The sequence below is a fragment of the Corvus kubaryi genome, unplaced genomic scaffold (assembly GCF_017639235.1).
Source record: "Corvus kubaryi isolate FWS band 111438036 unplaced genomic scaffold, C.kubaryi_AGA036_p1.0 37391, whole genome shotgun sequence".
Taxonomy (NCBI): domain Eukaryota; kingdom Metazoa; phylum Chordata; class Aves; order Passeriformes; family Corvidae; genus Corvus; species Corvus kubaryi.
The window spans coordinates 6,703,514-6,720,504 of record NW_024581130.1 but is presented as its reverse complement, the minus strand read 5'-3'; the positions used below and the strand labels follow the sequence as shown (position 1 = coordinate 6,720,504).

General features: G+C 42.2%; 1 protein-coding gene across 5 annotated transcripts; it reads left to right on the top strand.

Moving 5' to 3' along the window:
* Positions 1-39: 39 nt before the first annotated feature.
* Positions 40-16,822, top strand: GPR89B (G protein-coupled receptor 89B). Of its 5 annotated transcripts, none has more exons than XM_042037989.1 (14): positions 40-148; positions 2,586-2,645; positions 3,395-3,498; positions 4,968-5,074; positions 5,917-6,018; positions 8,888-9,008; positions 9,256-9,336; positions 12,504-12,613; positions 13,548-13,645; positions 14,038-14,130; positions 14,475-14,570; positions 15,145-15,234; positions 15,906-15,971; positions 16,129-16,822. In XM_042037989.1, the coding sequence occupies exons 1-14, from the start codon at positions 107-109 to the stop codon at positions 16,333-16,335; spliced, it is 1,377 nt and encodes a 458-aa protein (XP_041893923.1). In that variant the 5' UTR covers positions 40-106; the 3' UTR covers positions 16,336-16,822. The 5 variants fall into 5 exon arrangements, with proteins under 5 accessions (XP_041893923.1, XP_041893928.1, XP_041893925.1 ...); XM_042037994.1 differs by having other exon boundaries at positions 16,078-16,169; XM_042037991.1 differs by having other exon boundaries at positions 41-148; positions 13,557-13,645.
* The last annotated feature ends 169 nt before the right edge of the window (positions 16,823-16,991 follow it).

The following is a 16,991-nucleotide window of genomic DNA, read 5'->3' as shown; positions in this document are numbered from 1 at the left end:
CGTGCCCGGGGCACGCGCCCGCGCGCCTGCGCACCGCAGCCACCGGAGCCACCGGAGCCGGAAGCGCGGCAGGCAGGCGGGCGGGCGGGCAGCGGTGGGCGCCGCCATGAGCTTCCTCATCGACTCCAGCATCATGTTCACCTCACAGGTACCCACCCCTTCCCCGCCGCTGCGGCGCCGCGCCTCCGGCCAGGAGAAGGGTGAGGGAACGGGGAGGTCCCGCCGCCAGCGGGCTCCCCTCTCCCCGCGCCGTGCCCCTCCTCGGGGAGCGCGGGGGCGGGGCCTGGGGCCGCGCGTGCGCAGCTCTCCGCGCGAGGGGCGCGCGGACCCTCAGGGATGGCCGGGCCGGACCGAGCCGGGCCCAACCAAGGCGAGCCGAGCTCCGTTTAAGCTTAAATTTAAGTTTCTCCAGTTGGAACAGACAGGGAAGCTCATCTTGTTGGTCTCCATTGAGTACTTGGTTTGTTCCTGATATTCCTCAACAGGGCCGATCCTAGGCAGCTGGACCAGATGAAAATGAGTTTAGGTGGATCACAGAGGGATCTGATTTAAGCTGCTGAGCTGGCGTGAAAGTTTTGCTCTGTAGTGATGAGGGATGAGCCGAGGAATGGGACCCTTTCCCCTCTCAGCAGCAGGTGCTTGTCTTATATAGACTTCAGTGCACAAGCCTAATTCCTGACAGTTTTCAGGATGGCTTTTGGCTTCAGAAGAGCAATGCCCTCCTACGTGATAATGCTTTGATTTTTGCTCACAACGTACTTTTTCGCTCTTGGTGGCTTGAACATAGCTCTGGTACTGTTAAGAATTCGCCCAGAACAAAACCTCCCACTTTTTTGCTTTGAGTTCTGAGCTCTAACTTATCTAATAGCTTTTCCTTCATTCCTGATGGCAGCTTTGAATCTTCCCATCATCTTCAGCAGTCCCAAGTTAGATGTTCGAGTCGGTGCATATAATTGTCAAATGCTCAAGATTCTGCTGATCTTACATGTCACATTCACCTGCTGTGTCTTAGACTGTGATCTTTTACTAAAATGTCTTTCTATGCTTTTGGCCAATCCCTGACACAAGGGGAGTCTAATCTTCATATGCAATTTTCTGTTATTGTTGTACTTACTTATCTCCTAATCTTTTTCTCTTACTTCTTTTTGAAGAGTTTGTCTCTACCTTTTTCCTCCTTCCCACTGTTACATGTGGAATTGCTTTATGTAGAGCTCATTTGCTTATCATACTTCTTTAACTTATGACCTCTAGATAGGAGATTTATGAAATATCTTTGCTTTTTGCTAGCAGCTACTTTAAAGTAGTCCTCTTCAAACAAGTTTTGCCAGCTGTTACAAATCACTCATTCGACTTCATTCCTATTTTAGTTCTTCTTTCAAGGCAGCTGTGTTTGATCTTCTTGCCCAGCATTCCAGGTGTTCCTTGTCTGTAAATCATGTTAGTGTGTTACCCTTGCCGCTGTGGTTACTCCTGACGTGCAGGGAAGTAATCCACAATAATTCCTTTGTTTTTTGTCTTTGAAAGTTTCCCATCTCCATGGTAGGGTGGGCAGAAAGCTCTGGCCTTTTCTATGTGCTCTGAGGAGATACACTGACTTTATTCCTTGATGTGTGACATATGCTGAATTTTGTCTTTGCCTTGGTCAAAGCTACTTCTGTAAAAAATATTAAGTATTTTCTGAATTCTCTTTTTGCTTGGGTTCTTTTAAATCATTACACTCCTTTTCAGTCTTATGAGGAATAGATGGGAATACCCATGGAAGGCCTGACAACACAGTCCCCTTTTACTCTCTGAAGACAGGTAATTACAATTTTGGCCACCTTGTTCAATTTGTATTTATTTCATTTAAGTCATCTGCAAAATAGCTGTGATATTAAATTGATCCCTTCAGGAGTGTGAAGAAAGTTAAACAAATTTTGTCATGTCTTTTGACAGCCACTGAAATGCAAAGTGTTACTGGCTTGTTCTGCTTCCTCTACCTTGTCCATGTGGCTTTCTTCAACTCCAGATTGGGGTTTGGGGCATTTAGCACTTCCTTTTCCCCACCTTAGAGATGCTTGTAACACCTTTCACCCTCAATGTGTTAGTGTCTAACCAGATGCACTGTAAAGACCTCTACAAAAAATGCACGTGCACTTCTAGTCTACAAGAAACAGCAGGTGTGTTTATAAAATTTACTCATCCCTAGAAGATGCGGTGGACATTCAAGTGTTTGCTTTGCCTCTATTACTGTATTTCCTGTAAAAAACCCCATAGGCTTTAATTCTGTAGATTACAAGAGTGAAGCAAGAATCAACAGTGCAAAGGATTCTGGCAGGCTGAGGAATTCTGAGAATTTAGGAGCACAGAACTCTGTCTTGACTAGATCTTCCTAAAGGCCATAGCCTTTTGTGTGTGCTACACTTGGATATTTAAAATACCATTTTTTCCCTTGGTACTGTGGCAAGTTTTAATCTTTTGTAGGTCTTGGGTACTTTGGCTTAGCTCTTTTCCTTCCATTTGTTTAATTTACAATCAGCAGTGCAGTGGGTTTGTGTTTTGCAAGTTGCAGGATGCAAATGTTAAGTGCTTAATCTCTTCTGCAGGTGCTGTTCTTTGGATTTGGATGGCTCTTCTTCATGAGAAAGCTCTTCAAGGATTATGAGGTGAGAAGGCATCTCTCATTACAAGTCTGTGTCTTAAAAATTACTCCCAATTTTAGAAATATTTTTAAAACTGCATTTAGCCTTATTCCTCTCTTTAATCCCTTTTATCTTACCTGCAGTTCCTTTCTTTTTAATTTCCTCTTGTGCTTCTATTTGAAAGACTCCTAGCTATCTGAGGAAATGGGTTTTTCTGTGGCCACTGAAAGTTTCCATACTGGCTACTGTTAAATAAAAAGAAATATGGAGGAGATGCAGGAGTAATAGGAAACTGTTTTGCCTTTTGCCCTAGTAAGCCTACCTTATGTAAAGTGAAATTTTTGAGGCAAAATAAAATCCAGTGATTAACTTTGAACTCAGTGAGATGTATCCATTGCAGCTGCATTAGTTGTGAGGATTGGATGGAATAAAAAATGCCATTCTTCTATCTGTAGTGGGCTATGAGATTGTAGTCTAGGTCAGAGATGGCTTAAGTGCAAGCCAAACTCAGACCCCAACAGTTTTTGTGGTGTGGATTTTGTTTTTAAGTCTAAGGTTAATATCGAAGAGCCCTCTTAGCATGAGTTTGCCCTCTGGTTTCCAGCAGGCTTTTGGTTTCCTCCTAAGCAGTTAAAGGTTCTTGGTGCCTTGCAACAAGAGACCCAGCTGTGGGCCATTGTACCTTGTGATTTGTTTTGCTCACTGAGGGATATCAGGATGCCATTCCAGAAATGTAAATGCCTGATGTCTCTGGATTTTTCTCTGCATTACAGGTGCGGCAGTATGTGGTCCAGGTAATCTTCTCTGTGACTTTTGCCTTCTCTTGTACCATGTTTGAACTCATCATCTTTGAGATTTTGGGAGTGCTGAACAGCAGGTGAGTCTGGGAGCCCACTGGGGACTGGCCTACTTTGTGCTCTACAGCATCTTTAGTCTAACTTCTAAATTAATGGATTAGTCTTGGATTGGGGAAATCATGTGAGAAAACTGTCAATAACTCAATGAAAATGTTTGTGCAGTAACATTTATTTGACTGAGAATGAGACTAGAAGCCATAAGCTTCCAATTTTCCATGGAATTGCTGGTAATGTGGTCTAGGTCCTTAGGGTAAGGCCTTTGACTTTCTCCATTTGTGAAGTCAAAAGAAATGATTTCTTTTATGGGAGTTAAAGCTTCAGATCATGCTAAGGGCACTTTTCAGATGCTTAGCACTATAGAAACTTCAAGCACGAGTTTTTCTGTGGTCGTCAGAGTAGTGAATAAGATGCAAAGCTAATTGTGGAGTGAAAGCTAATCTGTAACAATACAGGATTTGGGAATCAAAGGTGCATCTTCCCCTGACCATGGGGGAGGACTTCCACATAAAGGGGATGTTAAAAACTGTCTGGGAAAAACTTGGAAAGTCAGTAGGAAAGAGAAGATAGAACAATAACATGTAGAGGCTAAGTTGGGTTTCTTCTTATTCTATCTCATCATACAAGTATAAGAGAGCAGTCAAAGGGGTTGAAAGGCAAGAAGTACAGAACTGATGAAAGGTGATGTTAGTTCTGTATGTTATTAATGTGTGGGGCTGGTAGCCAGAGAGATCACTGACGAGAATGCTTTTATAAGCTTCAGTAAAGGGCTAGACTTCAGTACACATGAAAATGTTTGCCTCTGAATTAGTTAGGAAAAAGTGACAAGGCTCCTTGTAATTTCTTCTTCCCTGAGGATAAAGAGGATATGAGTTGATATTGGGAATGGGGCATGTATTTTTCCATTCAAGTGAAGTGAAAAGTCAGTTCAGCCAAGATGAATCTCACCTGCATTTGACTACTCTCAGTTGGTCAGAGGGAGTATTGTTCATGTTGATTGAGATACATATTTATAAAACCTTGCTTTGCAAAATATTGCAGATGGGACAATTCTTTCTGAAGTGAAACATGCTGAACTATCAACATTAAATATTTTTAGTCTTTTCTATATGAATTAGCTCTTTTTTTGACTCAGCTGTTCACTAGAAAATTAATTGCTACTTAGTTTTGATTTACTGTTCAACTAGATGAGCAGTCACATGAATCATGCTGCAACTGGCATTAGTCAACATAGAAAATACAGTGTTTGATAAAATACCCAGTGTTTATTTTGAAATACACATTCTTGACCTCTGTATTTAAAAATAAAACCATACAAAACCCTAAACCAAACAACTGCCCTAATAAAAACAAAAAAATCCGGAATATTCTATATGCTAGGCTAATATTATTCAATGCTTGATGTAGTTGAAAAGATTTCACTGACATGCAATTTTCTTTGAGAAATTTGTTGTATTATATCGTGCTAATCAGTATTTTGGCTTTATTTCAGCTCTCGATATTTTCACTGGAAGCTGAACCTGTGTGTCATTTTGCTCATCCTGGTCTTCATGGTGCCCTTCTATATTGGTTACTTTGTTGTGAGCAATATCAGATTATGTGAGTACTTGGTTTGTGGCAGGGGAGTTGCTAATTTGAGACAAAGAATACAAATGAGAAATAATTCTGGTTACTGTCTTCATAGCTCCCTCCTTCCCCTGGCTTTGTCTGGCTAGATAACTTCCCTTTGGAACTTCATGCTTTAGCATGAACCATTCATTGAACAGTCAGGAAATGCTTTACATGACCCCAGCAAGTGCTGCTTTTCTTCACAGGTTTCAACAAAGTTGAGCACTTCAGAGTAGTGTTACTGGGATTTATTCCTTTGCAATTTTAAGCTTGCAGCCAAACTCTGCAACCCTTGGCAAGGCTATGTTGTTCTGCTAGGGGGCAAAAGAAATGAGGCGGAGAAGCTCAATACATCACTCATGAAGCAGAAAAGCTCAATAAATTACTTTTGCTTTTTTTACTTCTACTGTCTGGATGAGGCCTCTTCTATGGGCTAATGGACACCTAACCCTTGGGCTGTTGATATTTGTCGCTCTTTTGTGTGAAGCTTAGGCACATAGGTTGGGAATATTAAATGTGTGGTTTTGCCATGAAGATGAAGTATTTAGGAGTCATGTTCAAGGTCACACAAGAAGCAAGCAGTGAAGTGGTCCCACAATGGGAAAAAGGCCAAGTGTGTCCCTGCAGGAGCTCTCACAAGTGGTGGTCTCTCAACTGGCTGCATCTGTGGGAGGTGACGGGGTGCACACTGCAAGCTGTAGCTCTGTCAGGTGACACCTGCTTTGGCCACCTGTGCTCAAAGTAGCATTTAGATCAATGTAGAAATTTTGCAAGCTATAAAAAGCTCTAAAGGAAGAACCTATTTTAAACACTCCCTTTTTCCTCTCCATTAGTGCACAGACAGAAACTCCTTTTTGCATGTGTTGTGTGGTTGACCTTCATGTATTTCTTCTGGAAGTTGGGGGATCCATTTCCTATCCTCAGCCCAAAACATGGTGAGTTTCATTTTCTTGCTGATTTCTTCCCCCCTGCCCAAATAGGCTTTGTTACTTCACTTTTACCTTGGACCTATAATGATCTCAGATCTGCAGTTGCGACTGTGGAAAGTAGTTCCTGCAACTGAGGGTCTGCTCTGCTTTGAAATCTGTAATATGAAGGTAGTCAGACTGACAAAAAGGCATGGATACACCTGGATTCTTTTCATTAGTGTTCTTTCAGTACCACAGGAAAACTTGAATGAAGTACGTCCTAGCTGAACCTAGGCTATGTAAGGACATGATGTACTTTTGAGGACACAGAAGCTTTAGCTCCACAAAAAGTTGATCACAATTTTTATTTACTTATTTCTTTCTATTGTGGAGACTAAACCTTGTTTATTTAAGAAGCAGCTGAACAATCACTCCTTCATCTGACATTTTTTCAGTCAGATTTTTCTTTCTTGTGGCTTCAATCAGATGAGTTTAGCATGAGTGGCTATCCAGTTGACAAAACACAGCTTTGTGCCTAAACACCAGAGCTGCCCAGGCTGTAGCCTGGCAGTTGTGCTGGCTTTGGTACAGATTCCTGCTCTGCCTGAGCCCAGAGGCTGTGCAGTTGCATGGGACTGGAGTGTGAGTTGGTAAGTCCTGCTGGATGCCAGAGCTATTTGTGTGCAGAATTAGCTTGGGTATCTGTTGCGGTCATGGAACCAAGAGTATTTACAGTGTGAAGATACTGTGTGCACTCAGGATAGTTTGGGTCCAACAGAATTTGTTAGCATGTGCCTGGCCTTGCTGAATCCTTGAGGCACCTCAGTGTGCTGAAGGATTAGAACCAGATTGTTACCTGTGTTTCCTGTGAAACTTATATTTGCCTTATATTTTCCCTGCACTGGAAAATTGCTTGTATATTGTGCCCAACATGTGAAATTCAGTCTGTTTCACTGAAATTGATGAATATGTCTGTCTGCATACACAATGCTCAGCTTAGTCCTTCTGTTCTGTAGGAAGCTGCATGACTCTGTACTCATATGAGAAGTTGAAGGATATCGACTGCTGTAGGTTCTGCTCACCCTTTCATCTGTGATCCTGAAAGTTTCCTAAGAGAAAATGTGTGTTTGTGTTTTGTAATTGTGTCATTTGCCTCTGCAATGTAGCAGCTGATGTATAGTGCAGATCCCTCTGCCCAGTGTTCCATGGCCAAGAAAAAGTTGTATCCACTGTGAGCTGCAGAAGGTGTGTGAGTTGGCAGAATGGAATAACCCAGTGGGAGCTTAGCTGTGGGGTTTGGGTAATCCTTCTCAGGTCACCAAAAGGTTCTGGGAGGCTGTGTAACACCTGCAGATTTCCAGAACAGGTAGTAGGGTGTTTTCTGTTTTTAATTGTACTTTACAGGGTGTGATACTTCCACTTAAGAGTTGTAGAGTGCCTTCTCCTATTGGGTATAGACATATGGTTAAAGCAGTGGATTCTACATGTTTATTCCCTGCTGTGTTTTTGGGGTACTGTGTCCTGCATGTACGGACAAGGCTGCTGTGGGTTTCATCAGGGAGTGGTGACCCAGCTGAGGCAGGTGGGGATGGGGATGGCAGTGTCCTGCAGCAGGGAAGTGCACCCTTGATCAAGGGCTCTGCTGGTCTGCAGCTTATTTAAGAGACCTGGGTTTGGGAGCTCGTAGTGGAAGGAGGGTTATGCTTGATGACACACCAGTATTTTAATAAAGCTCTTACCTTTATGTGAGTTGATGGAACTTTCATTCAGTTTATGTGACCTGATCACAAGAGGGTTGCTCTGAGTTTCACGGGGAAGCATTGCTCCAACCAGTGGAATGTCATGTCATTTTGAAGGCACCTCTGTTTTAAGTGCTGCAGTCTGACTGTGTGGGGCAAAAGGCCAGTGTATTGTAGCACATTCTGTAGCTCCTGTAAATCTCTGTGCAGCTGCACATGACTGGGTGTCTCAGTTTCCCTTTGTGAAGTCTTTTTGCCTTGTTTTCATCATTTATTCCACTTCTCTGAAGCATGAAATGTGGCTTGGTGCTCGGCCATCTCAGCTTTGCAATCGTGTAAGCTCCAAATGTGCTGTGTGTGGCAGCTGCTCTGTAACCAGCTCCCTAAAAAGTGAGTGGTGTTTACTACACGTGGCACTGTGTCCTGGGAAGACAGGTTGAGGTCTGTGTGGAAGAATAAATATAGCTTCAGTGCTTGGTGATGATTACAGCACAGGCTTGATGTTCGTGTTGAGTAACATGTTAGAGTCCACTTGGTGCTCAGGTAAAGACCTTGTTGGTGGTCACCTCAACAAAGTGTTTGTGTCAACCAGATGAATACTGAACAGCCAGGAGCAGCTTAAGCTTCCCAACTCCACTGTCCTACAAGCACAACTTGTATCTGATCTGGAGGGGTCACTTCTAATGACACTTGACAGGCTAGGGGTTCCTCTCTATGGTTCAGACATTTTTAGTCCAGTTTGCCAGGACTGACTGGTTTGGTAATAATTGCAGAAGTGTCTTTATGGAAGACACTCTTTTATAAGTGCCTGGTGGATGGTCTGTATTCCCATCTCAGCAAAAGGCAAACATATTTTATTAGTTTGGAACCAAAATATTGACATTTAGTCCTCTCCACATATCCATATATCTGTCTTAAGTTTCTTCACAGCTGGAGTTCCCCGTCCCCATTTCTAAGCGTGGTAATGTGATTTCTGAGGGAGACGTCCTACCCCTTTCTTTTCCTAGTCCCTGTCTGTCCTTCCTGTTACCTGGGGTCATTGCAATGGGAAGGCAGTCAGATTAATTAAGCAGCTCTGTGTTGTGTTAGGAGGGCACCAAGTGTGGAGCAGAGTGAAGAGAGCAAGGTTGCTGATGCCATGTTTTTCCCTCCCTCAGGAATCCTGTCTATAGAACAGCTCATCAGCCGTGTTGGTGTGATTGGGGTGACACTCATGGCTTTGCTGTCAGGATTTGGGGCTGTCAACTGTCCATACACTTACATGTCCTACTTTCTCAGGTAACTGCAGCCTTGTGAAATACTTGCCCAGTTTTTTGAGATTAGTTTTCTGTTTTTCCTGTGGCGTTGTTTCAAGTTTTTTGTTACTCTTTTTCTGAATCTAGCTATTGTCATGTCTGCATGCTAGAACCATTTCCACTGCTGATGCATATTCTCCTTACACAGGCTTTTCTCTTTGTCTCATGGGCGTGTGCACATCTCCTCTGAAATGGGGTAGCAGGCCTAATTGGGGGTCTTTATTTTGCAGGAATGTGACAGATGCAGATATTCTGGCTCTGGAGCGACGGCTCCTTCAGACTATGGACATGATTGTTAGCAAGAAAAAAAGGTGAGAGGGCAACATTAGCATGAAATCGTTTGCCTCAAAGATTTTCAGTCAGTATGGTATAAGATGGTTCTTGAAGTAGTATAAGATGGTTTTTGAAATCTGAATTGGGTTGAGCTGTGTGGTGTTCTGTTCTGGCCTGATACATGACTGTTTTTAACACTAAGTAGTGCCCTTTGTGACTGCAGTGGCACAGATTAGGCTTCCAAGACCATGTGTCGCTCTGCTGGCTGCGTACCTGATCTGTAGGATGGGCACCTTTCTCTCCTGCTTAGTCAGTGGAGACTGACTTAGTCACTGGAGACCTTAGGCCACTGCAGCTGGCTCTTACTGGTGGTTTCAGGACAGAAAGTGGTTTGTACATAGGGTGGATCCTGGTCAAAGCTGAAGTAGGGTAATGAGGTGGTGTGGACACATCTATATTCTTGCAAATAGCAAGGTTTATTTTGGTTAAATTTTGCAGAATTGCAAAACATTGGTGATGTAGATATACTGTACTACACAAGTGTGCTCTCAGAATTCTGCTGGTGTTGGTTTAGCTTATTCCATGTACCCCAAGCTAAAAAAACTGCTTTCAGAAACAATGTAATTTGATTTACACTGAGAAGATTTTTGTCTGCTGTTACAAATCATATATTTCATGTCTTGCTAATAGTGCAGAATAAATCCAGTCACTGGAGTCACTTCAAAGGTTTGACTGTCTGACACTGAATTCTCACAGCAGTCTCCCCAACTTTACCTTTTGTGTCCTAATGTTTCAATGGAACCTTTTAACGTAGCTTTTAGATAGTCTAACCTTGCTAAGTTTATCACCATGTATGTATCTGCTGATCAATATTAGCTGATGGAAGTGTAGTTAAAGCATAACCTCCTTCCCCTTTGAAAATGTTAAGTGGTCAACAACGGTAAACCCTGTATTTGTGGTCATGTGTGAGATGGTAAGTAGTGAGAGAATTTAATTACTCAGGTTTAATTGGCTGGAAGCATACTAAAAGACTGTCTTTGGAGTTAAAAGATACTGTGTAGTGCTGTTTCTGAGTCTGCTCTTTTGTTTTGTACAGTGTTTTTGGACCTCTGGTCCAGGAAGAGTGATATTGGGGTAAAAGTAAGGATGCCAGAGGCTTGTAACTAGCTAGCACTTTCTTGCCTTCCTACGGCCAGGATATCTTCTGAATATAGCAACTTCCTAACCATTATGAAGAGCCACGTATTAATCACTTGGGAATTATAATGAAACTCATGTATATGTTTAAAAAAGCCCAACAAAAAACCCAAAACAAACTGCAAAACTAGGTAGTCTCAGAACTGTGCAAGAAATAGCAGAAGCTTGAGTTCTGTAGATTTTGTTCTCTTTTTTGCTTTGACAGGGAGCACTGGCTTGCATGATTGGACTATTTGTTCATATAAAGCAGAATTTGAAAAGTATGATATGTATCAGTCCAAATGCAATCCAAATAATTGGCAGAACAGGTGGGAATAGCAGTATTTTCCAGTGTAGGGTAAATGCTACAGTTCCATAATATTGGTAGTTCAGAACTTACCTGTGAGTGCAAGAGTGATAAGGCAATAGAACATAAAGTTTTTTGTTTTCTTTGCTGATCCTGACATTTCTTCTCATGCCAGCCCTGATTGATGCTGACTTCCTAGTCAGTAAGAGATAGTTGGTGAAGGTTGTTTGCCCTGATGTTTTTTGCACAGGAATCACTTTTCTCTCCTTCCTGAACACAATCAAGTAAGGCCTTATGGAAACTCACCTCTAAAGCTGTCAGATTCTTTATACTCATCCTTGCAGGTGTGACATAACTAAGCCTCAGGTTTGAAATGCCAGCATTCTGTGATGACATTGCTTCATTTGGATCATGAAAGAGTCAGATCAACTGATGTGACACACAAATATCACATAACATCATTACCAATCTACACGAACAGAGTTTTGTGGGGTTTGCCTGTGGATCCTTTCTGTGAGGTCTCCAGAACTGGCCTCTGTGTGGATACAGAGATCCCTCTCACCTCTCAAAAGAACAGATTTGCCTTTGTGTATCTATAGCCTTGTGCTTCACCTGGACATTGCTGCATTTTTGCTGCAATGCTGTGGATCATTTGGCATGGACCACGTGAATTTGTGTACTGTGAAGAAAGCAAGGATTAAAAATGCATTTCTTACATTTGACAGCTATCAGGATTCCAAGGTCTCTCTAGTCTGTGGCCATATATGCTTTTATGTGTATGTGGGGTGCCCCAAGGGTGTTTCTTTTGCTGATTTGAATGGAATGATTTTTAAAATTTTTTTTCTATTGCACTGTTTATTAACAACCTTGAATAGGGCTCGGTGCCAAATGTAGCAATGCTGGCTGCAGCTACAAGAAAGGGACTGAACCCCACAGAATTGTGGATCATCCTGAAAATCCTGTGAAAAGTTTTCGGCTTAGGAATGGATAACTTGCTGACAAATTTCAGTGGGGAGAAATGTGAGGGAACGAGACCGGAAGCCAGCACTGCTCGTGGGGATTATGCCGTGGTGCGCATGGGAGTGTGAGGGACGGTACACAGCTGCTGCTGGAGTGTTGGAATTAACTTCAGGAGTCACATTCACATTGCCTGAAGCATCCAGTGGTTCAGTCCAAGAATGGATTTGTGTGTTTCTGCTTCATAGCAGCTTGTCATGCAGCCCAGCAGTGAGTGACAGCATATCAGAGGGTGCTCTGCACACCACCCGGAGCTCATAGCTCCATGGAAAAGGCGGATGTGCAGCGATAAAGAAGAGGTGTCCAAGGGGAGAGAGGAGCATGAAAAGTCCTGAGCTTGAGATAACGCAGCTGTGTGTTTGAGGAAAGGAAAGCAACTAATCATATGGCTGAAAAATCCATTTGAATTCTTATTTTTAACTGGGTTTAAACCCCTTTAGGATTGAAACAGGATCCTGAGTGAAAGGCTTGGGAAGTGTCTCATTCAATCGCACTTGATTTGGTCTGGGCTCTACTCCACAGCTAATCAGGATAATTTTATGTAACGAGGTTGATGTTTAGGGCAAGAAAAAAGGGTCATTGTTTTCAGTGAATTTAGTTTAACAGCATCTTCTAAGAAACTGGTGGATTTGTTTTATTTTTTCTTGCTTTGATTTTTCATAAAAATATTTTATTCCTAAGGACTTGTGTTTTCTGTTCTTTCAGGATAGCAGTGGCTCACAGGACAATGTTTCAGAGAGGAGAAGTGCATAACAGACCCACTGGCTTCTGGGGAATGATAAAAAGTGTTACAACATCTGTTCCTGGCAGTGAAAGTATCCTTCATCTGCATGCTGGCACCTGCCTTGGGAGGTGGATCCAGCTTTCTTTGTTTTGAAAGGTAAAATGTTAGTTGGGACAGTTACAAAGCATTTGTGTTTCAACACATTTCAAGCCTAACATCTCCTGGGAAGTTTGTTCTCCAGCACCATCTGACCTTTTGCCCAGGCTTGGGCATGGTTTTACTGTGACACAGGCAGAAGTTGTATGTTTCTGCCCTGCTCTGTAAATGTACAGCAGATCAGGGGACAGACATGCACACTTGTCACAGAATCATAGAATGGTTTGGGTTAGAAGGGACCCTAAAGATCACCCAGTTTCAATCTTCCCTATAGAAGGGATCTGTTGGGAATTACAAGGGTCTGTACTTCTCTTAACAGAGTTGCTTACCAACGATTTCTGTCAGATCACTTGAAGTGTGCATTTTGCATGTTTAAGGCTGAGGACTCTTCTTCCTCTCCTTTCCCACTAGCTGCTAAAATCAGAATTTGGCTATTTGACAGACTCTTCATAGTAATCACTAATCTCTTGGAGCAGGTACTCAGCAGTTTTGTTTATGAAAATGATCTGGGATGGCATATTGTGAGATGCACTTCAGTGGCAAGGGACACTGATCAAAGTGGAGCAGCAGTTTTTGAGAGCTCTGGTTCTATTCTGTGATGTGTTTCCCAGGCAGAGAAATAAAGAGTTGGTTGCATGACTGCCTAAATACTGTGTCCTGCCTACCTCCTTAAACTGGAGTAGTGTTCACCACGTACATCCTGGAGATTTCTCTGGTGCTGTATTAGTGAGGAGCATGAAGATTGAGTGAAAAAGTTGATCAGGATCAAAGAAGAGACCAAACCATTAGATGTGGCCCTTGGGCTGAAGGTGGGGAATGTTTTGTTTTTAATTAAGAATTTTTGGTGTGTTCTAGCCTTGACTATGCTGGTTTGCCAGATCTGTCCCTTATCCAGCAAGAAGTGGATGCCCTGGAAGAATTGAGTCGGCAGCTTTTCCTGGAAACTGCTGACTTGCATGCAACCAAGGTATACAGCAAATAACTGCCCAGATGGGTGTTGGGAGGTCAGAATAGTTTGAAAGAGAACATCTGTTATGAGAAATTGAAACCCGTTCAGTAGGTAGATGGTGAATTGTTGTAATGCAGTGGAGTGAGGATCTGTTTCTTTAGCTTTGGGGCTGGATTACAGTTCCCTTTCAGTTCAGATCCATCCTTGAGTTTGCCCCACTGGCCCCATAACCATTCACAAGCTTACGAATTAACAATCACGAGTTCAGAAACATTTGAATTAAAAGATACAGAAAGGTGGGGCTGTGTTTGCTACTGTTGGTGCTCCATTACAATTTATATTGTGGGTAATTGTGGAAATGATGTATTTTTCTATGTTCTACTCCCTCTCTTGTCTTTTTGTATTTCCAGGAGAGAATAGAGTACTCCAAAACTTTCCAGGGAAAATACTTTAACTTTTTGGGTTATTTTTTCTCCATCTATTGTGTCTGGAAAATCTTCATGGTATGTAAATATTTTATTGCATTTTTTGTGGTATGCAAATATCATACCCTGCATAGATTATGCTACGCATGCAGTTCATCAAGTTACACTCTAGTCTCATTAAAATGCAGAAATTCTGAAAGAAACTGGCCCTTGGTTGAAATAAAGCTCTGGGTCTGTTTTTTTTCTATACAGCCTTAGACCAGTAATTCTTACGTGGATGTGTTCTGTGCCTTCTTAGACAATCTGACTGCCCCCTGCCCTTTCCTTGATGGTACAATAGAAGAGTCATGCATGAGCCTCACATGTGAGAGTGTGAAATGCTTTTGCCTTTTTGCTTGAATGTAAATCCATCTCTCTTTCAGGCAACCATCAATATTGTATTTGACCGTGTGGGGAAGACTGATCCAGTCACAAGAGGAATTGAGATCACTGTAAATTACCTGGGAATCCAGTTTGATGTGAGCCTTTATTAATTCTTACAGCCTTTTCAGCAATTCATATCTTATCTAAATAAAACCATCCTGCTGCTAGGGAGAAAGTGATAGACCCTGAGAATGTGGCTTTGACTTTTGACTTAGTGGGAGGAAGGGAAAATATGCAGTGAACGTTGCTTTCACACTGATTTTATGCTGAGGTGGTGATGTGGTCTTGCCAGAGAGGCAGTGATTTGTGTTTTTTGTTTTGAAGAAATGGAAGCACTTTAGACAACCTGCTTAGATTAATACATTCAGCTACAGAGTAATTTTGATTGCTTATGCAAATGGTTGTTCTGTCGTTTACACTTCTGAAACATATCCCTGTTTTGGGGTATGTTTCAAAATGGGTTCTTTGTGATTGGTATAAACTAAATATCCTTCTCTTGTGTTTGGAGTAAACAGTTGCTAATACATTTGTGAAAATGTCTGTTATATAAAGCTGTCTACAATGGGTATCTGTATAGTTAGGAAGGACAAAGACCCTGAAGAATTGACAGCTCTACAATGTGGTGTAAATGAGGTTACAGTTTTAACTGTGTTCTTCTTGTTGATACAGGTCAAATTCTGGTCTCAGCACATTTCCTTTATTCTTGTTGGAATAATCATTGTTACCTCTATTAGAGGGTTGTTAATCACACTTACAAAGGTAAGAACTGGGTCTCTTTAAGTGGTTTTACAAAGAGAAATTCACTATGAGATGTTTACCTTTAGATGGAACAAATACTGTCTTAAACTTTCAATATGCATTTATGTTTAAATGTCTGAATAGAAATTCTTGCAAGAGGGAGGAAGGTAGGAAAAATACCTTTGTAGGATATTTCCCCTCTCAGTCTCTGTCAGGAAGGGATCTAGATGTTAAATAAGATGCTAAATGTAAGCAAGGGTTCAAAATGATGCTGTAGCCAAGGCTTATTAGTAAGGTTGATAAGATGGTGATTAAAAGCATTTGGATTACTTAATTTAAGATGCTGGTACTACTGAAAGGCATTGACTCAACAGACATGTGACTCATTGACTTGACCTGGCCTTTGGTACCTATGTTTAAACTTGTCTGTATTGTTTTGTGATTTTTACCACAAGGTGCAACTGCCTGGGGGAGATTGAGGTTTCAGACTAGGGTTTATGAAATTTTATGAAAGGTTTATGAAAGCTTGAGGTTTATGAAAGTAGGCTACAGGTAGCCCTCTAGAATGTTTTGATTAGTTTTTTTGGATGAAAAGGTATTGAATGGTATGTACCTTTCGTGCTGTCCTAAGGCACATCAGAATTACCTAACTGCTTATTTCTAATGTTTTTGTTTTTTTTTTTTTTCCCTAGTTCTTCTATGCCATTTCCAGCAGCAAGTCCTCCAATGTTATTGTTCTGCTGTTAGCACAGATCATGGTGAGTATGGAGAGCCGTGGGCACACCCTGTGTGCATTTGTGCATGCAGACCTGTTTGTGTGTGTATAAACACATACCAATATCTTTGTGTGCTGCCCCCTGTTAGGCTCAGAGCCTGTGGTGAAGCAGTAACTGCTGTCCCTGTTCTAACTTCCAGGGAATGTACTTTGTGTCATCAGTGCTCCTGATCCGCATGAGCATGCCTCCGGAGTACCGCACCATTATTACAGAAGTCCTGGGAGAGCTCCAGTTCAACTTCTATCACCGTTGGTTTGATGTGATATTCCTAGTTAGTGCCTTGTCCAGTATCCTCTTTCTCTATTTAGCACACAAACAAGCCCCAGAAAAGCATATGGCCCTCTGAGGCAGAACTGCAGCCATGCATTGCTCTCTGTCCGGTCAGCTGCACTGCTGCAACGCCTGTGGATTGCAGAACTCGGACAGATAGGACTGTTCTGTGTGTTCTGGCAGTGTATCTGCAAAACTCGGAGAGACAGGACTGCTCTGTGAGTTTTGGCTCTTCGAACCTCCACACATGTCATCATCAAGCTCTGTGGCCCATTTTGTTCAGTGCCACAGCTGGAAGGGACGGGGGTGTGCGTATTGAACTTGAAACAGTTCATTACCAAGTAATAAAAGCAATCGTGGGCATACCACTATCCAGGGGCATCAGAACTTGTGTGGTAGGCTGGCTGAGGGAACACCTCCTACTGTTGGAACAACATCTTCATAGAAGGCACCAAGAAATGTGATTTTTCTTTTGAAAATCAACTCGTAATTGGGATTTGGAGGATGGCAATTCTGGAATTGAATGTTTGAGTCTGTGGAATTAAATAAGCTTTTGTAATGTGCAAGCATCACAGTTGTTTTTTGTCAGTCCCAAAGATTTGGCTGGATTTGAGCTAGATAGAAGGTGGTTAGGATTTGCTGTCTGGCAGAAGTGGAGTGGAGAGAACTTCATTTCTGTATGCAGTGTGTGCTAGTGTGTATCACTAGTACCTACCGTCCTTAGCAGCTGGA

Bases quoted from the DNA above. Each gene is read 5' to 3' on its own strand.
- GPR89B (XM_042037989.1), top strand. From the start codon at position 107: ATGAGCTTCCTCATCGACTCCAGCATCATGTTCACCTCACAG. The intron at 149-2,585 runs GTACCCACCCCT...TCTCTTCTGCAG, and splicing joins GCATCATGTTCACCTCACAG to GTGCTGTTCTTTGGATTTGG. The intron at 15,235-15,905 runs GTAAGAACTGGG...TTTTTTCCCTAG, and splicing joins TGTTAATCACACTTACAAAG to TTCTTCTATGCCATTTCCAG.